General features: G+C 36.6%; 1 protein-coding gene across 1 annotated transcript; it reads left to right on the forward strand.

The window, feature by feature from the left end:
• Positions 1-10,930: 10,930 nt before the first annotated feature.
• On the forward strand, positions 10,931-15,001 carry LOC117406382 (G-protein coupled receptor 183-like). Its single transcript, XM_034010389.3, has 2 exons — positions 10,931-11,016; positions 12,849-15,001. The coding sequence occupies exon 2, from the start codon at positions 12,875-12,877 to the stop codon at positions 13,898-13,900; it is 1,026 nt and encodes a 341-aa protein (XP_033866280.3). The 5' UTR covers positions 10,931-11,016; positions 12,849-12,874; the 3' UTR covers positions 13,901-15,001.
• Positions 15,002-26,816: the final 11,815 nt, after the last annotated feature.

Consider the following 26,816-nt stretch of genomic DNA (forward strand, 5'->3'; position numbering starts at 1 on the left):
ATAATAAAAAATAGTAATTTAAAAAAATTGCCAGTTTGTTTTTTATATTTTGCTATACAGTATGGTGCCATAATTAAAATATTATTCTAGTGCAGGATAAGATGATTCATGTTATAAATACAGGGAAACATGATTAAACTGTTCACTGAAGGGACAGAACATTTGTGACTGCTAAAGAGTTGATGAACAATAAAAATATGCACTCGCTGGTAAGAATACAGATAACACTTGTTCAAACTTCAGTATATTTTACTTGTATCATAAGTAGTTCTCTGCTTATACTGTATTATAAATTTTAATACATTCTAGGTTGGTGGTAGGTTGGTCCTATGGTCAGGCCTTGTGATAGACCTTTATACATTGTATAAGTATGTAAGTCTTCTTTACCAGCATAAAGTCAGAATGCCTGTGCAGCTCTCTATTAGAAAGGAGTAGGAGGGGAATCTTTTGAAAGTTTATCTGTCAAGAATTAAGTCATTAACCTTTAGTTATCTCATAAACTGATTATTCAGATTTTTTACATGCCTGTGATAAGTTACAATTTTTTTTAGCTCAGTAATTGACTGATAATGTGAGTAATTGACTGTTAAACTTTAGTGTTAAGGATTATATAACTTTTTTTAACAAACAGGAAATTACACTGCCACATATAAGAGTGACAGCAACATCTGATTTCATACCTTATGCTCTGCTGAAGATGTAATCTTTACCACTGAGATACATTTAAAAACACCTGAGAAAGAGGTTAACTTATAAACTTGAATTTTAAATGTTATCTTATATGTTTCTAATGAGATATATGATGCCATCATTTTTATGCTAATTTTAATTTAATTCAATTTTATGATGTGTATGTGTATGGCAGAGACGACGTCTTAACTATTATCAGTACACAGCACAATAAACAAGCTCCATGGTTAATCTACAACAACACTGTTTCGTGTCAATTTTGTACGTTACAACAGCGTAATTGAGGTTGTATCTTTATGAATGCATATTTATTTGATGTTTTCTTTTTTCCTCAAATTGAGGGTGGTAAATTTGGGCAGAGAAATTTGTGCATGTGTGACAGAGAAAGAATGAATCTTGATTATAAATCTCCTTCCCGACCTGTGAGGGCGCTGTGTAAAGGGAACAGCATGCCCTGGACTGGATGGCCTGACAATTCATTCCCAGGGTTAGGTGGAAGTCAGCCATCTAGAAAGGGGGCAGAGCTACCGTACACAAAATCATTGACCCAGAAGGGAAGCGATGTGTCAACCGCGGATTGGAGAAGAAACGTTTGCACTCGTTAACCAAGGGGGCGGGACTGACTGTATATAAGGGGACGTAGCAAGGTGATCTGTTCCTTTGTTATGGTTAAACTGAACCGGAAGAAATCCTGTGAAAGTATTGTGAGTGTTGTGAGGCACACATCTTATGGTTGAAATGTTCAATTTCCATCATAATTAGTGTAGAAAAAGTTTGGATCCTACATGAACATTGCAAACTTCTGAGTTATAGGAAAAGTAGTGATTGGTTACAAAGAAAGGGAGCCAATGTTAGGAACAGTTGCAATGGATTCTGGGAGTTAGAGTTCTTGTAAAAGGAAAAACCTGTCTGGATCGTGAACTTTGTTGTCTGTCTTCTGTTTCACAATCACATCATCACCGCACCTGCGCACTGCGCACCACTTTGCCACACAATGTAATTTATGAAGTCATATATAAGTATGTTCTCATATACACACCTGCTTTGTCTCTTTGCTCCTCTGACCTTGGTTTATCTCCATCACAGGGCCTTCAGCTTTGATGCTCCCATGTTTACTTTTTATAAACTGTCTTTCTTTTGAGGTGTTTCTTTTGTAAATTGCTTCAGGACCGCTTCGGCTTTGAAAGGCGTTATATAAGTCCAAGATTGTTGTTGTTGTTGTTGTATTAATGACTGTTAATTTAAAATGTATCATGCGGTGATGGCTGCTGAATTTTTACCACAAAAACATTGAATTTCTGCAATGGTGGTTACAGGTGCAACATTTAAGTGGTACTTTATTTCCCACCCAGTTGTTCTGTATTAGTAGTAAATTGATAATATTTGGGATACCATTGCGCTTGTGGCACAGTTTGCTCATTAAAACCCTTTGCAAGTATTTAAAAAGGAGACAAAAATCTGTTCAGTGATGTGACTGTGGGTTAAACAGACTGGCCATTCACAATCAAATGCCATTCATCTGTCTAAATACTTGTTGGAGACTAGTACACTTTTGTTAAAAATATCAAATGCCCAGTAATTATAAATGACAGTCTATCTCTACAACATATATGGTATACACATTTTGAAATACAACTGAAAGGAGCCTTTGAATAGTTTGTCAACCTGCAGGTTGCAAAATATTAAAGGTGTGTAACAGCACTAATGCAGGAAATAACACCACAGATTTTATATTACAGGAAACACTTTCCATTTTTAAGTACGACTTATTTTTTTTATTGCTATTCTATGCTTCTAAATAAGAACATAAGAACATAAGAAAGTTTACAAACGAGAGGAGGCCATTCAGCCCATCTTGCTCGTGTGATGTTACTGTCATAGGATCAGAAACAATTAAAATGGGGTATTATAATCAACAGTGCCTGTTTGGTTTAGCATAGAAAAGGCCTAGGAAGGTCTACAGTAAATGAAGATCTTACTATTTCTCATTGCAACAGATACGGGAAAGCAAAAGTTCTTGTCAGTTACAGTATGACTTTACCGTTTGTACATACTCCTACATTGAAGACATTGAGACTTTTAGTCGAAACATTGGTTATGTTTTTTAGTACTTTATTTCTAAATCTAAATCCTACATATTCCCTCTTTCTTCCAGTGGTAGCTTTTTTACATTTCCCTTTGTATTTAAATGAGTGATTCAGGGGTTCCTTTGCTCCCATATTTTCTTTAAATCTTATTTTTCCTGGCTTTACATGCCTTGAGCTTGTCTTGAGATTCCCAAGGCAGTGTGACCTTTGATCTCTACCAGCCAGAAAATGCAGGACATAGAGAGGTGAGTTGGATTGCTCTGGTGCGCAGATTTAATAAACAAACAAACAGTTTTCACAAAACAGAAAACAAACGACACGTTGGACAAAATAAATAGACAAATACAAAACAGACACGAAACCAAAGAAGTATTGTGCCGGTGTAAACCAGAAGGGATAGCAATTGCTTTCTAATAATATTGACTCTCTTGTCTCATGACTCACGTCTCTCGTTCCGCCTCTGAACACACAACCCCGTATCACCCGTTATCACCCTATTTATACACCTGTGGCTGGAGCCTTAATTAATAATTCAATCACTTATTCAATTCACGGCTCCATCCACATCCACACATGTTTTTGCAGGGAGGATTATAACTTCCTCCCTGTCACCCATTATTCCACACACACACACACACACACCAACATATCTTTTTTTTAATCTGTACGGGAAGTGATTGTGCAATCCCCATGCCTAAATACAAATACACATTTTAAATCACCTGTGCTACATAACCCACACTCCATGCAATACATTCGTTTTGTGAAGTGAATTCTAAGAACCTGGTAATTGTGATAGTTTGCAACATCTAGTTGTCTTTGTTTTATTAGGTGCAAATTGTATTACCATTTATCACTGACTGTGTGATGCTTGCATTTTGCTGCTTTTCATACAGGAACTAATAATTTCACAGTAACCATCAATCTTCAGAGCTTAAGCGTTTATTCTAACAAGCTGCTGCACCAAACAAATGACAGTATCACAATGAAAAGTCAAACATAGACCTCAGATTGTCTTCCTACAAACAGCTTCCCTGGGAAACTCCTACACTTCCCATGCCTTCCTCATTCAAGTGAGGTCTAAAGTTCATGAGCATGTGAAATGATATAATATAAATGCACATGGGTTTACTTTGTGGAATAACACAGTAATTCTTATAATATATATCATTGCTGAAAATCGTTTAACAAAGCCGCCTCTGTGATTCACTGAACACTGTTTTCTGAATGATATAGGAAAAATCTCATTTTAATATATTATCTGGAATGATCCACACAAAAGGCAACGCCTACCCCAATTGTTATCTATTTAAAATGAATCATGTCAAAGACAGAAAAAAGAACAAATATCATTAACATAATACAAGATAAGCAAAATGGAAACTGTCTGTGGTCTCCCCCTCCATCATTATGATTTAAGAAAACAGTCAAGGAAATAATGTATTTAACAGCAAGCAGTGCATCAAAATAAAAATCTTTATTTGATGTTTGCAATCAGTCTGAATGGTTCAGTGATAACTCTGTTGACTTCATCTGTTATAGTATAGAATCAGATGAGTCCGGTCACAACATCCCATGATTTTACTAGCAAAATAGTACAGGCCAGCAAGGTAGATTGAGCTATAGAGAATAACCCCTATAGGGTCTGTGACAGAGATCGAATGATTCTTGGTGTTAGATCTTCCTCCTGACCAGCGAGAGCACTGTGTAAAGGGAACACCCTGGGAGAACCCTGGACTTGATGGCCCGACAGTTCATTCCCAGGGTTAGGAAGAAGTCAGCCATCTAGAAAGGGAGCAGAACTACAGTACATTAAATCATCGACCTGGAAGGGAAACGATGTGCCATCCGCGGATTGGAGGAGTGGTTGCACTCATGGTTGACGGTATTTAAGGGGACGTAGGGATGTGAGCTGTTCTTTGTTTGGTTAATGGTGAACTGGAAGGAGAACGTGGGAATTGTTATCGTGAGTGTTTATTTTGTTTTGTTCTGTCCTGTCTAAACAATCAGTGTTTGTTATTATTAGACGGCTGAACACGATCCGGAGCTGTCGCCAAAGGCCAGCACTAAACCCGGACAACATCACTGTACTTATCACTGAATCACTGAAGAACTGTATTGTCACTACGAGCACTAGAGCATGCACTGTGGACTGTGTTTGTGTCTGTGTTAGTTGAAAAAGAACGGGACTGTCTATTATTTGGGAACCAACAGTGGATTTAAACAGAGCAACACACGCCGCTGTATCTGTATTGCCTGTTAACATTGTTTATTATTTACTGTTGTTATGCCATCAGGCAATTGGATTACAAACCATTAAACAACATTGCACCTGGATGATCGTTGTCTGTCTGTTTCTTGATCACTGCTGCATTACCTTCACCTCCACACAGTTAACCACTTTGCCACAGGTCCAATACACCCACGACTGCAATACTGCAAAACACCTGAATAAACAACATTTGAATGTGTGTCAGTGTTTAAAATAGCACTGTGGCAAAGTGGTTTGCAGTGTGCAGGTGTAGTGGTGATGTGATTATGAAACAGAAGACAGACAACAAAGTTCACGATCCAAACAGGTTTTATTTTTGTAATCCTGGTCTGGCGACCACAAAGAATAATCCCAGGCAATACACAGCAATGTGTATTGCACTGTTCCAAAACAAAAGGTTGCAGTCTCAAAATAATAAGACACAGTTTGTAAATAATAAACACAGTAGAACACACACACTTTCACAAGTCCAGAGTGAGTGCTATAAAGCTCGTGGTGAAATACAATTTATCCATGTACAATGGTGCCGTGTTGTCTGGGTTTAATGCTGGCCTTAAGCGACAGCTCCGGATTCCGCCATCTAATAATAAGAAACAAGTAGATTTTTAGACACGACAAAACAAACAAAACACTTGCTGTAATTCACAGTACTCCTTCCGGTTCAGCTTAACCCTTATGTATCGTCAGTCCCGCCCCCTTGGTTAACGAGTGCAACCGATTCTCCTCCAATCCGTGGTTGTCACATCGCTTCCCTTCTGGGTCGATGACGAGCTCCGCCCCCTATCTAGATGGCTGACTTCCACCTAACCCTGGGAATTAATTGTCAAGCCATCCAGTCCAGGGCACTCTGTTCCCTTTACACAGTGCCCTCACAGGTCGGGAGGGAAATTTATAACCAAGATTCATTCTTTCTCTGTCACCAGCACACATATTTATAATGCGTCTGTCTCGTGCTGGAAGAAACACTGGTCTGTCATGTTATCTTTTCACCTTAACAATAATTTCACAGGAAGTTTCACTGGTTAGTTGTGAAGTTAAGCAATACAGTACAAGTATAATCTTTTTTTAGCACAACTGTTTATATTATGTTTCAGTGTTTAATGTTCTGGATTTACAAAAACAATAGCTATGTAATTACAATGGAGAGCTTGGAAACCCTTTTGTAATGGGATCATGAAATCAAGGCAATATGACCCTGTATCTTCCCAAACTGCTGGTTATTCCTGGGGCTTTTTCTTGTACAGCTCCTAAATTCTGGAATACTTTTATAAAATGGCTTTCTTATCTTAGTGGGTTTTAATGTAACTTTAAACTGCTGCTTTTGTATTATGTGTATACTGTTATTTAAATGTTATGTAAATGGTCTGATTGTGGCAGTGGTATGTGTGACATGCTATACACATGTATTGTGGTTTGTTCTTTTTTTCTGCTATGTACTGTTCAGTGCTTTGCAATACTTTTGTATAAAAAGCTCTATATAAATGCAATAAATTAATAAATACAGTGCATTCCAATTAATTGCATACATGATAGTGGCATATTCCTGTTAAAGTGAAGCACATTTCTTATGAAAATGCACATGCCGTAGATTCCTGTGAATTGCCTATCCTGTGTGCCTCACAGTTTTATACATTTCCATTTAACTAGAATAAGGAGCATACATTTTCAAAATAAATGTACTTCACAATTGTATGCAATTCACTATGTAACACAATTTTTGTTCCTGGGTAGTAAGTGTTATTTCCTAATTGCTTATGCCTCACAAGTATAGAAAATGGCTATTATTCCCCACAAACTTTGCTTTTGTGACCAGGACAGTGATATTTTGAAATTTACCTATTTCCAATGAGAAAACGGGCGAATTTGTGTCTTTTCGTTCACATAAAGTCAGAAAAAAACAACATATGAATCCAATTAACATGTATTTATACTAAAGTAATACAAAAATGACTACAAAAGATTTAGAAGTGAGTAGTTTTTCAAGATTTACGATTATACTGTAAATCACTTTCACGAATCAGCCCCCAAATGTAGTCTCCCATCATGTTCTCGTTATACTGTCCTTGGTAGCGGCATTCAAAATCCAGTATATCCTGGTGGAAGCGCTTGCTTTGCTCCTCCGAGTACGCTCCCATGTTCGCCTTGAATTTATCAAGATGAGCATCAAGGATATGGACTTTGAGGGACATCCTACAGCCCATTGTGCCGTAGTTCTTCACCAGAGTCTCAACCAGCTCCACATAGTTTTCGGCCTTGTGATTGCCCAGGAAGCCCCGAACCACTGCGACAAAGCTGTTCCAAGCCACTTTCTCCTTACTAGTGAGCTTCTTGGGGAATTCATTGCACTCCAGGATCTTCTTTATCTGTGGTCCGACGAAGACACCGGCTTTGACCTTTGCCTCAGACAGCTTAGGGAAGAAGTCTTGAAGGTACTTGAAGGCTGCCAACTCCTTATCTAGAGCTCTGACAAATTGTTTCATAAGGCCCAATTTGATGTGCAGTGGTGGCATCAGCACCTTCCGGGGGTCCACCAGTGGCTCCCACTTGACGTTGTTCCTCCCCACAGAGAACTCAGTCCGCTGTGGCCAGTCCTGCCTGTGGTAGTGCGCCTTGGTGTCCCTGCTGTCCCAAAGGCAAAGATAGCAGGGAAACTTGGTAAAACCGCCTTGGAGACCCATCAGGAATGCCACCATTTTGAAGTCTCCTATGACCTCCCAGCCGTACTCATCATACTTCAAGGCGTCCAGCAAGGTCTTGATGCTGTTGTAATCCTCTTTGAGGTGCCCCGAGTGAGCCAGGGGAAGAGACGGGTACTTGTTACCATCATGGAGCAGCACGGCTTTGAAGCTCCTGGATGAGCTGTCAGTGAAGAGGCGCCACTCATTCTGGTTACAGGCGATTCCGATTGCCTCGAACAGACTGGTCACATTGTGGCAGAAGCAGAGCCCATCTTGACGGGTGAAGAAGCTGGAATAAGGTTGGTGACGCTTCCTCTGATCTGCGACTTGCACACTTTCATCCAACAAGTTCCATTGCTTGAGCCTAGACGTCAAAAGCTCGGCATTGGACTTGGTGAGACCAAGATCTCTAATCAAGTCGTTGAGGTCTTTTTGGTTGGGGTAGTATGGGTTTCTCTCCTCAGCTCCACCTCTGAAATTGTCATCTGGATCTACAACGTCTTCCTCGCTCTCTGACTTGCTGCTCTCTTCTAAAGACGGCTGCTCTCTCTCCGGAGGAGTGGGTACGGGGAGCTCATGGCAGTGTGGCACCGGGGCGATGGATGAAGGAAGGTCCGGATACGTGATAGCAGGTGCATTCTTGCCAGTCCGACATTTGGAAGGGTCCATTTTCTATACTTTTGAGGCATAAGCAATTAGGAAATAACACATACTACCCAGGAACCAAAAAAAAAAAAAAAATTGTTACACGGTGTTATCATGTATACATTAAATGCTTTATACTGTATATGTTACTGATAATTGCATCTGCTGGTTAATTGCATAAAACTGGTTTTCGGCTTTTATTTCTGAGCGCTCTGCCTTCCTTTAATGTTGTAATTAGTGCCATTAAATCATCTCAGTTTCTTAATTTATTCATGGAAAATGATAATGACAAAACAAGCTCAAATATTTTTCTACCTATACATTCATAAGACCATAGTAATGATAGCTTTACCCTTGTTGCTTGGTATTTGTGGCTACAACACTAAACCGCCTGTTTCATAAAACAAAGGCATCACCCTTGCTAAACTCATCAAATGAAATAATTAATAATAATTGCGATGATTAATTATGTGTTTGCATTATAAGATCACTACTTAAAATGCAGAGCAATTCATTTGATTCTGCACGTTATTCGCTGGAGTAGAAAGAAGTCTTTTTAATAGGCTCGTTTCACTTTTAAGTAAAAATAATAGAGTCGGCAAAAAACATATTTAAAGGCAGGTACATTCGTCAGACATAAAACCCCAAAACCAGAAACTAGATATCATACTAAATTATTAACATAAACACATATATCAAATATACTGTATTGTATTTTCTTAATATAAAACCCAGGAATTTTTTGGTATAAACCAAAAACAAAGCAGCATATCTATATTTTAGCATGTGACTGGTTAAAACCTCATCATATGACCAAACATAGATCCAACTATTGCCCCTGTGACGCTGCTTTTGGCCACTAGCTTTTTTACAAACTCCCTCAAATGAAGTCATCACAATGAACGTCCATCCTCTTTACACGCAACAAAGCAAAATGGTGGACAAACCCACATCTGGTTGGACAGCGATTTTCTGACGTTACAGAAAATTAATGACAAAATCATATTACAAAACAAAGATACTGCAAACGCTAAAATCGTCATAATAACTTTCAGTGTTTTCTGACTTTCTAAGATTCAAACAAATCCAACTCGAACATGTAAATAACTGTGACGTTAACAAACTCAACAGACTCCTCCGAGAATTCTATGCTGCAATATTTATTTATTTGTTCTGTAACAGCTATATTTAAACAAAATATACCAAATCATATTTGGTACACAACCTTGCCTCACTTACTTTCTTGACTAATTCATAAAACAAATATGGCATGCAGACCTCGGCTCATAGTGGGAAGCTATAGGCCCCTTGGGAAGAACTATAGCTACATTATCTGTCCCTTGTTGATAACTATAGTTTCCCACTATGTGCCTCCTCTCCAGTCCATATTTACACACACACACACACACAATTTTGTGTGTCTTCCCCTCCCCACAGCACCAGCAATGAATTAATCAATTGTGATAATTATGGTAAAGAGGTAAAGAGTATTTTTTTCTTTTTACAATAACTACTTACTCTTCCTTAGTAGACTGTTGGAATACTACAAGCAGACTTTCCGTCTGCATAATGAGGGCAAAGTTACAGCCCTTTTTCCAAGTGTCCTGAAGTTTTTTCATCTCCTCCAGTTGCTAGGGGGTTCGATGTCTCCCATCACCCAGTCTTGGTTGATCTCTGACATCTGTCAGAGATTTCTCCTCAATCCAGGGAGTCTCCTTCTGGACTGGAAGGCAATGTTCTGTGCGAAATTGTTCTAAAATGCACTCTTAATCAGTTATCTCCAATCAGAGATCATTTAGACTATGATTTATGCACACATCAAATTCAAGTTATGAAGTGATGCTGAAGGTATTTTCTGTGAATGTAGTTCCCAAATTTACAAACATTGTTTTTGAAATGAATATTAAAAAAAATAAAAAATAATAATAATAATAATAATAATAATAATAATAATAATAATAATAATAATAATAATAATTTATTTTATTCACAAATTGAATTGAAAACATATTTTACCGTCTTTTATTGTACTGTAATAAAATATGTTGTATATGCAGTGATTCTACATTCCAGAGATTATGCATTTTTAGGGTGATCAATATAAAATATTGCATGGGCAGCAGTGTGGAGTAGTGGTTAGGGCTCTGGACTTCTGACAGTAGGGTCGTGGGTTCAATCCCAGGTGGGGGACACTGCTGCTGTACCCTTGAGCAAGGTACTTTACCTAGATTGCTCCAGTAAAAACCCAACTGTATAAATGGGTAATTGTATGTAAAAATAATGTGTAAAAATAAATTAATTGTGTGTAAAAAATAATGTAATTGTATGTAAAAATAATCGCAGTACAACAGCATTTTCTTCGAGTTTACTATTCAAATGTGGATTATAGATCCATGTTAAAAATGTCTATATTTTTCTACCGTTGTTCTTAAAACAGTTGCAAAATATATATAATGCATTGTACTGAAACATGCACGATGAGTGTTTGCTAGATTTTAGATAAACTCAGCAAACCACACACATACATCACTATGTGCAGAGCAACAGTGCCAGCAGTCATTTGATGTGAAGTCACTTGGTGAGAGAAGTCAGACCTACATTGCCAAGGAGTTTTTCTTTCTGCCTTAATACTTTGCAGGAGTTTGTGAGTATTTAAATCACCTTTTTTTTCACATACATATATCCATCCATCCATCCATCCATCCATTATCATTAACCGCTTACTCCTTTACAGGGTCACGGTGAGCCGGAGCTTAACCCGGAATACACAGGGCGCAAGTTGAGACTACACCCTGGACGGGTTATATATATTGTTTATTGGAATAGAAAGGCAGCATAGAAGTAGATAAAAATCATTATATTAAGTAGAGTTTTGAAAGATTTCTTATCTTATAGGAGAGTGATAAGAGGAGATACTTTCATTATAATTAAGTGGACAATGGAAGCTAAACGAGGATGATGTATATTATTTATATCATTTCTTATTTTGTTTCCTATGATGGATTTCAGGCAAACTGTATCTTATTATTATCAGTTATACTATATACTATAAATACTGTAGGATACTGTATGGATTTGGTCTGTGGTGTCTCAAAATGCAAGTTAATAGTTGTTTTAGTGGGAACGTGTAAGCCCTTCTATTTGGAGGATTGTACAGAAATGAATCCGTACCATCATGCTTAATCAGAGGAGAAGTCTAGAGTACAATTAGGTGATCTCTAGAATGACCATATTACTAAATATGATTGTGGTATGACTTCATTTGGTCCTGACATGAGTATCTTATTTTTTTTTCCAAGGACCTGTCCCTAACACATGTTAACAATCAGTTACATTGACAGGGTAGTTTTGACCACCTCAACCAATTGATAAAGATCCAAATTTCAAAATACTACTAAAATAAAACACTACCAAATCAACTGTCTAATACTTTAAAAAGTAATGTGATGGCCTACTATCATATCTATAACAGTATATTATGTTTATTAAAAGCAGTTTAAGCTGTTATGTGTTGTGTAATTAGAGCTTGAATTTTTCAGGTTTTATTTTTTTGTTCAGTTTGGGGGGGGGGTGGTATTGGTTTTTATTATTATTTGGCAACATCTTTTATTTTCGGTTATTATAAATAAACACCACTTAAACACATCAATTTTCAGTACGTTTCACTAATACATAGGCCTATACAAACATTAACTTACTGTGTTGAAGTGAGGATGTCCACATGAGATTTCTGGCAATGCAGAATTGCATTTTGAATCCGAGAATTGTGAGAGGTAACATATATCTATCACACTACATTTCATGTTTTTTTTTTTTTTTCTGCCCACCCGATCGTATGACTATAGCATACTGTAATAATTAAGCTCAGCATATAAGAAGTTATTTACATTTACATAAAGCAGTTGTTGTCATAAGAAAAAACTTTAATATACATTAGTAGAAGCATAACTGTACAGCAGTTTTATATTTTTTTCGGTACATCACTCAATAAAACTGTAATGCCATAAAAACTAACTGGCAACGCTATCTTGCTGGTTTGTTTGGGCTCGTGGTTGCTAAGCAAATTCCGCGGATTACATAGCGCACAAAATTGATGAGTGGTCAGTTGCAATATCTTCTGAGAGCAGTTTTCTTTATGTAGAAAGATAATAGTGAATGACTGACATTATTTAACATTTTTCCAAAGCCCACATTTATCGGTTTAAAAAAATAAAAAACAAATCTTTTAATTAGGTCTTCGGGGGTGTTTTTTTTAGATTATTATCAGTTAAAACCTAAAACTTCAAACCCTATGTATAACGCACCTCTATATTTGTTGCTATAATGTTTTCAGGCTCTCCAAGTTGTACTATGTATAACCTAGACCCATTTATGATTATGGTCATAGATAAACATTAACTGTAAACACAGACTTGAATTAAAGCAGCTCCAACATGTTTGTTTTATGTATTTAAACAAGTTTTGTTTTGTTTATAGAGACATCATAAGTCTTAGACGCAATCATGGAATCAAGGCAACTAAATGAAGATTTGAATAATGGGACCTCGAATGATAGCAACTGTGATGTGTACATCTGCCGCAACACAGCCAAATTTCTTTTCCCAATTTTTTACTTGGCTGTGTTTGTTGTTGGCATATTTGGAAATGTACTAGTCCTTTACATTACCTTTCAAAAACAGCAAAAGGTCAACTCGACAAGCCTTTACTTAATCAATCTAGCAGTTTCAGACACCTTGTTTGCTCTGGCCTTGCCTGGAAGAATAACCTACTACATCAGGGAGTTTGATTGGCCTTTTGGTGATTTAATGTGCAGGATTACCACTGTCATATTTTACACAAACACCTATGTAGGCATCGCAATAATGACTTGTATAAGCATTGACCGCTATCTCGCGATGGTCCACCCCCATCATCTCACAAAGCTTAGAAGAGTTGAGGTTGTGAGGATAATCTGTGGCCTTGTTTGGTTCTTGGTGTTTTGTCAGACAGCACCTCTGCTCCTCAAGGAAATGGTGAGAACCGTGGATGGCAAGGAAACATGCATGGAATACTTCAACTTTGAAGCATCTCCAAAACTGCCCTACCTGCTTTTGCTCGCCTGCACCATCAGTTACTGCATTCCTTTGGGGGTCATTGTGTGCTGCTACACAAAAATCAACCTGAAACTGTTCAACTCTGCAAAACACAATCCAATAACCAGCAGATCTGGCCGCAATAAAAGAGCCACCAACATCATACTTCTCATCCTCATTACCTTTGTACTGTGTTTCAGCCCCTACCACATAAACATCATGCAGTTCATGATCAGGAAGATTTATTACCAGCCAACCTGTGAGGAACTTAAAGCCTTCAAAATGTCTCTTCAGGTTACAGTGTCCATCATGAACATGAATTGTTGCTTAGATCCAATTATCTACTTTTTTGCTGTGAATAGCTACAAACAAAAGCTCATGAGCTTGTTCAAGACCTACATTTCCACATCTACTTTTTCATTAAAAACACCTTCTGACAGCAGCAGCATTAGCTAAATTGGCATGTTTTGGCCTTAATGCAGGTTTTGGCAAGTCATCTATCTCCTACCAGTCCCAGGATCACTCTGCAGATTGAACAATGTCTGCACTCAAGATGAACTATTCAAGAACATTTTGACAAATTTCCATGAAAATAACCTTTAACAGTTTTTTTTTAAAACTGACATCAGGATATTATATCAAATCTAAATTTCAAACTGAGGAATTGAAAATAATTACTATTTAAAATAAGACATGGATACAAAGTTAGATTTCTAAGCACAATTCTAAGATCACTTTTCCTACTGTACTTTAATAAGCTGTTTGGAGTTTTTCTATTTTATTAATGGATGAAGGAAGAACCTGGTGTGACTAAATTAATGTTAAGGATCGAGACAGATTAACTATAGGCTACAAGTTTCACTGAAGAGATTAAAATCTTTTGCTCTTCAAAAAGTAAAATAAAAACACAATTTAATGCTTCCATGCCTGCAATTACATTCTGTGAGCTGCTGAGATTATATATATCTTGTTATCTGACCTTTTCCATAGGAATAATAACATCAGAGAAATCTTGAAAGATGGGTGGGCTATTCACTCTTATAAACTGCTGGCTGCTGGTAACTCTGGCTTCTGTATTGTATGCATGCTCACGTTTTTTGAGAAACTGATTTTTGAACATTTATTAAGCTTATCAGTTCATTAGTGTATAAGTCATGAATTAGCGAATGTAAATAATAATTGTATGTTAAAGATTCAGATACAAATTTAAAGTGAATTTTGTCATTTGGACTGAATTTAGTAGTTTACATTTTGTTTTTTTAGATCACACAAAAAAAGACATAATTGCATTTATGTGACTGATCTCGATATTAATGTTCTTGTACCACTGTGCAATTTAGAAATATGGCAAAGTTAATAACAATACAGTAAAATGAGGTTGACTTTTCAGTAAAATGATGTTGCCTTAATTTGTCTTATAGTAATAAGTCACGTTACAGTTGTATTTTTTAATACAAAAGTATACTTTTGTATAAAATATTCATACAATTAAGTAAGGTGTTGAAATTGTACCGTCCTTGTTTTAATGAAATGTGAAACCTTTTCTAAAGGGCACTTTGTAATTGTTTTGTTTTAAATAAACCTTTTTTTTTTAGCATTGGGTGTTTCTGTCTATTTGAGTATTTTAAAGTAAGAAACGCAACATTATCGTTGTGTTATATAGTTTGAGTCATTTTAATACCAAGAGACTAAGGGCTTAATTCAGTTATAGCTGGGTAAAAGCATTTTACGAAAATATAAATCATTGAAAAAAAAAACTATGGACAATTATTTTCAGCATTTGGTCCGTCTTGTCTGTTGAAATGCCTGAAAGTACTAATCCTCATTTTGTATCCGGGTCCTGTGGTAAAGTAGCAGGCGGTCAAGGCTGGTCAATGTCAGGAATAGCAAACTCAAACTCAGAAACTGCAATTTAATAATAATTCACAAATAAACAAAATAAAAGTTTGACCAAAACCCTAGAAACCAAAAACAACACCAAAGCTATGGCTATCACTGTGTTTTCCTTCCTTTTCTCTTTGTTTCTTACTTTCTTAGTCTCTCTCTCTCTCTCTCTCTCTCTCTCTCTCTCTCTCTCTCTCTCTCTCTCTCTCTCTCTCTCTCTCCTCCACATCTACACACTCTCCTACAACATTCCTTTGTCTTTTTTTATACCATATGGCTAGGGGCTGGACAACGCTAAGGAGGGGGGCTGGTTTTGTCTTCTATTTAAACACTGTATTTTCTGTACTAGGGGACTCTAAACTCACTTGATGGCACTAAAGAGTCCTGTAAGAGTAAACCTACAGTATTATTTTGTTTTAAGATCTGTACGCACAGTCTGTATATGTGTACAGTATTGTTTTGCTTTAAGATCTGTATGCTCAGTCTGTATATGCGTACTGTGTTTCATTGGTTTTTCCTTTTTGTCACAGAATTAAACTGTTTTTATTGAAATTCACATCAAGAGGACTGAAATTATTATTTTTGAGAAATAAACCAACCTTACTTTACAACATTGTTATGATGGCTTGAGTTTTCATTTCAAGAATTGCGTGCGCTTCCCAGATAGCAAACAAAATTTTAAAAAATCTAATCAAATTTTCATTGTGATTAGTTGGAAATGTTTAAGGTAATTATGAATAATTGTGAAATATATAGACTGTGGCTTCTCACATAGAGTTCAAAGGAAAGCTGAAGTGATATCTTATCTACAATAAACTGTTTATGCCCTTTATGACCATCCGGGGATATACCAGAGTGTTTCAGAAACAGCATGTCCTTTAACATGAAAGCTAAGCATGATCATGTAGAAGATTCAATAATAGTCTGGTTCAAAATGGTGTGGCTTTTTTTTTTAAAAATTGATGTTCAATGCTTTTTCTAACACAGCAACACATGGCACATTTTCAAACTAATACAGTGCTCCCCTTTATAAGGCATCTCTTTATACTGCAGATCAGGTTATAAGGCGGTACGGTCATGGCTCCCATTTGCCCCATTATGCCATTACACTAACACTAGTATTCTCGTTATAAGGCCGAACACAAACAGCACAGTCTCTTAACTATGGCTCCTGGCTACAGCATCATAAAGGAGGAGCACTGTATGTTTGATAGTGTTTTATGAATCATTATTATTATCATTAGCTATGGAAAAGAGGACTTATAGAGAGATGCTTTTGACACTGTACAAAATCACAGACTACTCCGATGTAGAGCTTTGAGTTTAAACTGCAACTTCCATATTGGCTCTGCCAAACTGAGACCTCTAACAGTGAATCTGATATAGTAAACATTTATTTTTTCCAGTTTCTGAAATGGAGCAAACAGTGCATGCTGTAAACAGAACAGCTTGACAGATCCTTGCTGTGCTGTAATCAGGACCATGCTTCTGTGACAACACGATACAACCTGATAAAAGTGCATAAAACCAACAAACAATCTTAATATAAAGGTAATACTATTCTTATCCTGTAAGTAAGAGAATGAGGCTAGACTGTGCTATAATGAACACATTAAACATACCTTATTTCAACAAATCTTCACAGTATAAAAATATATATACGTAAATGTCCCATGTCAAAAAAAGTACACAGATCATAGTCTATCAATCAGAACCTGTTGCAATTGGCCGGTGATGGCTGTCAGTCTCAGTTCTCACAAATAGAGAATGAAGAGGGACTAGCACATCACACATTCCGAATCACAATCAGTACTGTGCTTGCATCGCATGACAAGAATGTGCAAGTACACAGTAACATATTTATAAAATCCCATTGCATAACGGAAAGCTATGCCACATTGCTGTTGTCGTCTGCCTACTCATCACAAGTCAAAATGTGGTGTGTTCTTTTTTTTTAATGTAACATTTTAAACAACTAGAAGAAATACTTCAGAGATGTCAGTTTATTGTTATAATCACATACTATGCAGTATGTATCCAATATTATCTGAAGTTTCTGATTCCATTAATAAAATAATTGCATACGTTTTGCTACTTAAAATGTTAAAATAAATCCGAAGCATCCCTACAGATGTGTTTAGAGTTTTTACATTTTTTAAATAAATGCAGTTCCTGTGTGCTGGAATGTAGACTTGACCTAAAAGCATTAACTTATTCAATACAATGAACTCATTTGATGCACAGCTATGGCCAAAAGCTTTACATCACCCTAGAATTTTAGGATTGAGACAGAATTAAAATGTATATAAAGGTTTTGATAGTGGGTGCTCAGCAACAACTTAACCTGTCAAAAATAAACTTGGGTTACCTAACTCCTAATTTGAAATCTGAAGTGAGAAATTTGGGTGTTATTTTTTACTCTACTTTAAGTTTTGAGTCACACATCAAAAAGATTATAAAAGTTTGTTTCTACCATCTCAGAAATATTGCCAAAATGAGATCTTTTCTGTCTATTTCCGATGCAGAGAAAGTAGTCGATGCCTTAATTTCTTCGAGATTGGACTACTGTAATGCTCTGTTTGCTGGACTTAGATGCCAAGCCGTATCACGACTACAGCTTGTGCAAAATGCAGCTGCAAGGGTCCTCACCAATACAAAAAAGAGAGCTCTTATAACTCCAGTTCTGGCTTCTTTGCACTGGCTCCCAGTAATATATAGAATTGATTTTAAAATCCTTTTGCTTACCTTTAAAGCACTGAATGGTTTGGCACCTGTGTACTGGTCTGAGTTGTTGTCCCCCTGTCAGCCTCAGTCAGGCCTTCTCTCTGTTCCAAGGGTTAGGCTCAGAAGGAAAGGAGAGGTTGTTTTCTGTGTTCGGGCTCCGCAACTGTGGAATTCTCTGCCTAACCATGTTAGAAGTTCACCCACAGTGGCTATTTTTAAATCAAGGCTTAAGACTTTTTTATAATTTAGCCTACTGAATTTATGTGTGTGTGTGTATATATATATATATATATATATATATATATATATATATATATATATATATATATATATATATATATATTATTTTACCTATCTTTTTATATTACATTGTCTTATATTCTTATTCTTTTTACAATTTTTTTTGTAATTACTGCTGTGTGAAGCGCCTTGAACCTCTTGGTATGAAAGGCGCTCAATAAATAAAGTTTTTTATTATTATTATTATTATTATTGCTTCGGGATTTGTGCATTATAGAGAAGGAGTTATTTTATTTAGTATTTTAGTCAGATGCGTGGTGTGTTATGTGTCCCGCGGCGCCCCCAAGCCCAGTTTATAACACTCTTCAGTTATAACGCTCATTATTATTATTTATTTCTTAGCAGATGCCCTTATCCAGGGCGACTTACAATTAGAAGATATCACATTATACATTATTTCACATTATACAGATATCACATTATTTTTTTTTACATAATTACCCATTTATACAGTTGGGTTTTTTATTTACTGGAGCAATCTAGGTAAAGTACCTTGCTCAAGGGTACAGCAGCAGTTGCCAGAATTGAATTTGCTTTCTTTTGTGGAACTCTTTCACACTTATGAACACGAATCAACTAACATCTTGAAATGTAATTGCCCAGAAATAAAGCCCTAATGTATAAACTTTAAATTGTGGCAATTGTACTCCTTGAAGAAAGCATTAGCAGTGATACAGTACTGTTAACTGTCTCACTGATGGGTCTTTTGTGGATTAATCCAGAATGATTCGCTCAATACAACAATTAATCAGTTCAATACTAATGCTGTATTAAACTTATAGAGCAGCATGCAATACGAAAAAGGTATTCATGTGGTTGCATCATCCTACAACAATTCTTTCTTTTTGTAACTGTTCTCCATTACAGCTTGGTATCCTCCTATAATTTTTCTTGGTGCTACTAATAAACTCGATCACAATTCATGTGTTTGACACACACACCCTGCTAATAAGATATCACTACAAGAGATTACAACAAGATACAGGAAGAGTACAAGACACAGTAAATCTCCATATATCATATCAGACCCAAATACGGAGCGTGTCCTTATCAGTAACTTTCCACAAGCTTGCCTTTACACTGAGTTAAAGAAAATACCCAGATATATTAGATAGGACAACATTACAAAACAACACCTAATCTTGCAACAGTACAATATTGTACCTTAAAATTAAAGTTAAAAATATTGTTTTCTTAACATGTTTATGGGGTTAGAACGATGAGTGTTATACACGCACACATTGTTTGTTACTCTGCCAATGCCTGTTGTACATCTGCAATCGATTTGATAAAAGCCTACACAGACTGATGAAGGTATCTCACCTGCAATCCTCCTCCAAAATAGGGCAGTATGATGTCGGCTTTTACAATATTTTGCACCTTCTTAAAAGATAACAGGTACAAGGTAAAAAAAAAAACACCTTTATAAAGAGCTGTATGGTTAACAGCTTATTTGACATTTATTTTACTATACCGTATGTCCTAAATGTAGTTTGTTATAAACCTTCCTAAAAATGCAGGTGAATCAAAAATATTATTGTATTACAAAGGTATGACAACACAATACCTTATAAATGTAGTTACTACTAATAAATGAGGAGGATAACATAGTCCAGAAGTAGGTCTAAATATTTACTTGACCAAGATCTTTTTCTGTCTAGAAAAGAGAGCTTTCCTGGTCAGTTAAAGTTGCACCTATTGGCTGATTGTTTTCTTATGTCTTGCTGAAGCGTGCAATGGATACTTCCAACAGTATTAAGTCTGGAGAAACACAGCAGCTGTTGGGTCCCAGCACATACAAAGAGAGGAGAACGTGGTATATTGGTGGTATACACTGTATACACTGGAAACTGCACTTGGATTAGTAAGGCTTTTATGACAGTGTGAGACATGTTCTGAGAAGTTCTGAATTTCCAATGTACATATTATTCACTCGAGGGACATTTTCAAAGACTTATCTTCAATCCGCATCGTCCATGAAACCCGAAGTGAGCGACTCTCTCAATATACTGTAACGCTTTGTGGGAGTCTACAGCTTGCAAAGGAGGGGAATGGAGGTGGAGCTCTACCTGGAAAAAAAGCAAACCACAGAGTCTCTTATCTTTGCTGCCCCATTTAATCACGAGAGACTACATCTCTGTCTTCAAGCTCTGTGGTACAATTTTGCAGCTTTTCTTTCACCATACAGCTAAAAAAAGACACAAGTGGTCTTACAAAATGTAGAACACTTTTTGTATGTTCACAGTTTCTAAATATAGTTCTAGACATGTGCTTTATAAAGTTACAGTTACAGTAGAAACTGAAATGTGTTTTTGTAAAAAACAACTCAGTATCCCTGTGAACGGGCAGCGTTGTGGTGCTGCCTTGAATGGCTGTAAAAATAGCAGGCAGAGGCAAAAGGAGGCAGTTTAAGCACTCTTGTGCGTATTTATTTACAAACAAAACAAAAATAAATATTGATCAAAATGACTGGTACAGCATCTCTAAATATGACAAGACTATATACCGCGGAGTCCAGGCAAAATCCAAGTGGTATCTCTAAATATGATGAGACTATATACCATGGAGTCCAGGCGTGAACCAAGTGGTATCTCTAAATATGATGAGACTATATACCACGGAGTCCAGGCAAGAACCAAGTGGTATCCTTGTTTGCAGGCACAGCTGCAGATGCTGTGCTGGCAGGTAATCTCTGGGTGTTCTGGAGGTAGTTACCTGCTTTCAGTCTGGGAAATAAACAGGAGAACTGTGGTCCTTTGTTTAGTTGCGCTGCTCTGCTCCTTGCCCTGGGTTCATCGCCCCCCAGTGCAGAGACTGCTCCTTATATACACCTGTGGCTGGGCTTAATTGATTGTTAATTAATCAATTAAGTCCCAGCCACAGTCTGCACATGTATTTGGCAGGGATAGTATTAACCCTATCTCTGCAAAACTGGAAGAACAACAATACAACAGTGCTTGCGCCCTGTCACAATCCCCTGTAGCAAAACAAACTGTATTCACTCACTGCGTCAACAGAGACACGCAAGATTGTGGCGCAATCAGTAGGATGCCTGGACCACCAGCAAAGTGTGTAAAGCAAGCTAATGGTTGTTTTCCAGTGAGTGACTAGTGTAGTAATCTAACCAAACAGTGGATACATGCATACATTGCTGATTTTTTATATATTTTATAATATTTAGTAACAAAACTTCTTATAAAACTTGTTTCAAATTCTGAGAGGCAGTTTTCAAGGCTGCAAAAGTGCAACCAAGTAGGCGTCACTACTCCAGCACCATGGCAATCTAAATTCATAATATAGGTACATTTTGGTAACAAACATTTTACTGTGTGACAGATGATAAAAACTCTCAGTGAGCAGATAGTAAGACAGATGCATGACAAAAACAAAAGTTAATTAATAATCAAGGCTTTCAAATATAGTCACTCGCTCTTGTTGACCTTTTTCAAACTACTGCATCAGAATCATCAGAACATGTAATTTTTTTTTGTGGGAGGAAAACACAATGTAATCTATGCCTGAGATTCAAACTCAAGATCTCCTTGATATTGTTATACCACCACATTTCTTTCAGTATGTTGATAATAACAGTTCATTTGTACAGCAAGGACAGTGCCCATAGTACATTCCTATCTGTAAAAACAACCTGACCACAATGAACAAAAGCCACTGTAGACATTGTTTTGATGCATCTACCTGTATTATCTCACTGATGTATATTTGTTTTGCCATACAAGACTTTGTTTGCAAACTTTGTAGGCATTTGTATGCATTGTTGTTTTTGCAGATATTAATTTTTTCCACGCTGGCAACGAAATAAAACAAGGCTGTATACCCTCATAAAGAAAGACCTAACCCTGCAAGTTACCTGGAGTTCTTATCAGTACAGGGTGCACACAGATAACATCGGTACATCTAACTTCTTGCTACTGCAAAAGCGTACAAAAATATGTACAAAGCATCAGATTAAAGAAAACCAGGCTTCTGCTTTTTCTTATTTTTGGTTTTGATACATGTCAGTTAAACAGAACATGTGCATACACTGAAACCACGCATACAATATGCAATGTATAATGTCTATACTAGCTTCCAACAGTTCTGTTCTTCATGTTTGGTGAAGGGGAGTCACTTTTATACACTTACTATTGGTGAAACTCATATACAGTAGAAAACAAGTTTTTTTTGTTTGTTTTTTCTTACACAATAACAATACTGGAAATTGTAGCTTTACCTCAATGATTTAACAAACTGTCCTGTGAGCATGCCCTTATAAAGGTTTACCACAATAAATCTACACTGTAGCTTTGCAGTTTTTCCATCCTTTTTCATGGATATGCTGTGCACTTACTCTAGTTTGCCATCATTTGCCACACCGTTCTTTGCTTTATAATGCTTATTTTTCTTTCAGAATTGGGAGGATTACTATACCATAAATTATATTCAATCTGATTAAAAAATATATAAAAAAAACAACTTAAAATGTAATTTGTTATATGTATGCACCTTTTAAATGACTAGTCAACAAACATGGAATGGACAGAGGGATATCAATTCCATAAACAGTGGGTAATTTGATAAGGAAGTGTGTGCACCAAGCCAAAACCCATAGAAAAATAACTATATCTGAAATATACCACAATTATATTCGGTTGCAACCAATGGCGTAACATTAGTTTCAATAGTAGGGGGGACAGTTTCTGTAGCTGGGGCTAAATTAATTTAATTCAGATTGGCGCCTTTGCGTCATGAACTTGAAAAGGGCTTCAGAGTACAAGAGGGAGTATCTCACAGCCACTCTATGACAGTAAGATCCCAATTTTCCAATGTAATTTTTTTATATTATTGAGACCATAGACATCGGTAATCATATCCTGACTGAGAAATTTCACAATGAAAAGAAAAAAAAAGTGTTCTTTCTATCGGACTCTGCTTGAGATCGACCATAATGCATTGCGCACCAATGCTTCCTCAGCTGATTGGTGTTTCCGCTGGGTCCTAGTAGATACTGCTGTTCTGACTGGTGAATTTACAAATTCATTATTGATAAACAAAAGTTTTAGTACAGCTGCAATGTGATGGGGACATGTCCCCTGTGTAAATTACACATATGATTGCCACAACTAAGCACTTTCACACAAATTGAGGGAAGGACAATGTAGAAAAATGAAAAACATGTTACACAATCTCATATAGCTCTTCTTGCTCAGGCTGTCGTCGCTGCCCTGGATCATCACTGTTCCATTGTGGTCGATGTTTATAATATTACAGAGTGCCCTTGGGGTCCTCCTCATTACACACACGAATCTGTTGACCATTGCAGATACCTTTTTTGTTGTTTGTTTGTTTTTTTTAATGCACAGGTGGCTAGAACAGTAGTTTACAGCAAAATCAGCAACCAGTACTTTTTTTAAACACTTATTTTTGCTTGGTTGCTTTTATTATTATTATTATTATTATTATTATTATTATTATTATTATTTACTACTCTTGTTCTACTGAAACAACAGTGTCTTGCACTCACAGAAAAAAAATGAATTCAGTGCTGTCTCAACTCTGCCTCCTGGTGGATCTTTTCAATGGCAATGTGCAATTCAACACATCAAAAATAAATATTTACTTACTTTTACATGTTTCAATTAAATCAATTTACTCAGCTAAACTTAGTTTGTAGATCAAAGTTATAAATGGGACTACTTTTGTGACCCCTTCATTGGTGTAAGGATATTTAATAAAAAAAACATTTTTTTGCCCTACAAATTACTTCTACTTTTTTTTTTTTTTTTAAATCCACTGTTTGTTTTATAAATGCAATAAGGCCATTCAGGGTGTCTGTATCATCAAATATACAGACTTCTCTGGAGTTGGAGGCACTCAATTAATAACACGAAGAACAAGATATAAAAGCAAACACTAAGTCTCAATATAATATTCTGCAAATAAAGCTAACTGAATGATCAAGAATAAACGAGATGATAGTCAAATAGTTATTTTTTTTTTAAAGCGGTTGAAAAAGGCTGTCATCCTGGAGGAAAACTTAGAGTGCTGGTAATTACACATACAGTATGGAAATGTCCCGACTAAAGGGATTTAATTCTATGCTTTTTTGGTTCTTCTTTCTGTAATTCCAGTGCCTGCATGTGTAATTAAGAAACTATCTAACCTTATAAACACCACATTAAGAACACCTGAAAGAGACCCGAGTTCTAGAATGCTAGTGTTTGTACTGTTTATTAGTTTATTCAAATAGCAGTATCAACTCTTCATGTAATAAAACAGCTGATTTGTCCTGCTGCTTTAGAAAAGGTTGTTTGTATTCTAAATTTACAAATGAGCAATTACCCTTGGGTACATGTTTTCTTTTTTTTTGCAAGATGTGGCAAATGGTGGTAATCAAGTTTGGAAGTATAGGACTATTTTTATTGAACAAAATATCTTTGAAATCTGTGGGTGGTAAGCAAGTCTGGTGGTATAAAGCGAGAGCACACTGTGTATTTTTTGCCAAGGTTACTGCTACAATGTGTTTTTTATTTCAAAGTGGGGATCTTAATCTATATAGGGCTCATGGCACAGTGGATATTATTTTTTTTCTGTTTCATGAACAGATGAAATGGAAAAAAAGCACATCCAGTGCTACAGAAATACTAAAAACTTTGTGCTCAGCTGCATGCTTCCAGTTACCAGCACTCTCTGGAGTCCTCAGGTAGAGCCGTTTCATCCATGTGAACACAGTACAGATACAGGGCTTTGCCTTTATGCACTTGCTTCTGCTCTAATACATCTTTATTGAGGCAAAGAGCTGTTCAGCACTGCTGTGCCTCTTCACACAATCCATCCCCTCAGCCGGAGTTTGAGAAAGCACTGTTAACAGCACTTGTCGGGTAGGAAATACATCACAAGATTGAAAACACATTTTCAGGTAAAGGTAACATGTTTCTAATGCCTCCCTTTATTACTGAAGCTAGTTTTCAGATTTTGAAAAAATAAAAAACCTGAAAGGTACCAGTGCACAATATCCTACAAAAACATCTGATTAAAGTACTTACCATGTGTTTGTGCCTGTCTATCTAAAAATCTACCCCCCCCCCCTCCCCCCACACACACATCATGCTGTGGAATATCTTCAGGCAGGTGCTGAAACTATTATTTGGCAGCCAAAGGGAAACACAACTAACCATCCTAAACTGTTTCAAGAAAAAACACTTGCACCTGTTTTTTCTGCAAGAACAGTAAAGGGGACTTTACAATAAAGTATTATTAGCTCAGCCTGCAGAGGTATGTTCACTAGAAAGATGAATTTTGAATTAGTAAGTGAAAACGTAGAAGCAATTCTAATTGTCTCGGAGTATGACTCCCCCGGAGATATCAAATGACAGCTAGGAGCAGACAGGCTCCAATGGTAACCTAAGGGTGTACAGTCAAGAATGTATGCATTGGATGACCTCAGCTAGTGACTGGGTGTACAAGGGTCAGCAGTTCAGAGAGGTAGCTCACATTTCAAATGTAAGATAACAGGATAACTGTAAAGGTTATGTGGAACCTGACAGACAGCCAGTGTAGCCAACACAGAGCCAGGGCACCACTAAAATCCTAACTGCTACTTGTATTTCCATTTTATCACTGTGCCATACACAATTTAATGAGGAAATACTTTCTAGTCATAATATTCAAACATTTTAGCTGCTAGAGACAACATTTGAACAAATCAGACTCCATTTCATAAGTCACAAAGTTCTATGTTCCTGCGTGTATCATAGTAAATTACTATTGTTCATGTGTGGTTTAAGCCAGGGAAACCAATGATCAATTTTCAAGTTTGGCAGTGTCTACCCTGCAGTCCATACATGTATTAAAACGTCTATTTAAAATTAGAATGTGATTTCCAATCTCACTCTATTTTGGCTTTATTATTTGTTGTTACTAACACTAATGTAAAATCAAGCACAGTTTCAGAACATGTAGAAGAGTAAATCACTATTCTCATTTACTTGCTTTTGGCAGTTGTCATACAGCCCTCAATGTTTTGAACAATTGAATCCATTCCTTTTATAGTGCCTCCGTTTCTGCAATGCTTGTGAGAGGTCAATTGTTAACTTACAAAGTTCTTCAAGATCAATCCGACATACATTTTTTAAATTTCCAGATAATTCTGGGTGCTTGATGAGGTCAACCAATGCAGGCCTTTTGTGGCCCATTAGTGCCAAAACATGTTATTCTGTGAAGCTGCTCATTCGGCTGCTGTGTGCTGTGTTTATGGAACACTTTGCCTGGGGCTCATACTCTCTTGCTTTTTAAGTCTATACATATTCATTTACCCAGGACAGTTTTGTTGAGTGGGACTAAAGGTCCTGATCTTTTTGTAAAGCCCTTTCCGAAGACTTGCCTTGATAAGGTGCTTCATTTGCATTTTTAGTATGATAGCTTTTTTTAAAAAAATTTCATAATCCTAGTAGACATTTATTTACCA

This window comes from Acipenser ruthenus, chromosome 9 (assembly GCF_902713425.1).
Source record: "Acipenser ruthenus chromosome 9, fAciRut3.2 maternal haplotype, whole genome shotgun sequence".
NCBI lineage: Eukaryota > Metazoa > Chordata > Actinopteri > Acipenseriformes > Acipenseridae > Acipenser > Acipenser ruthenus.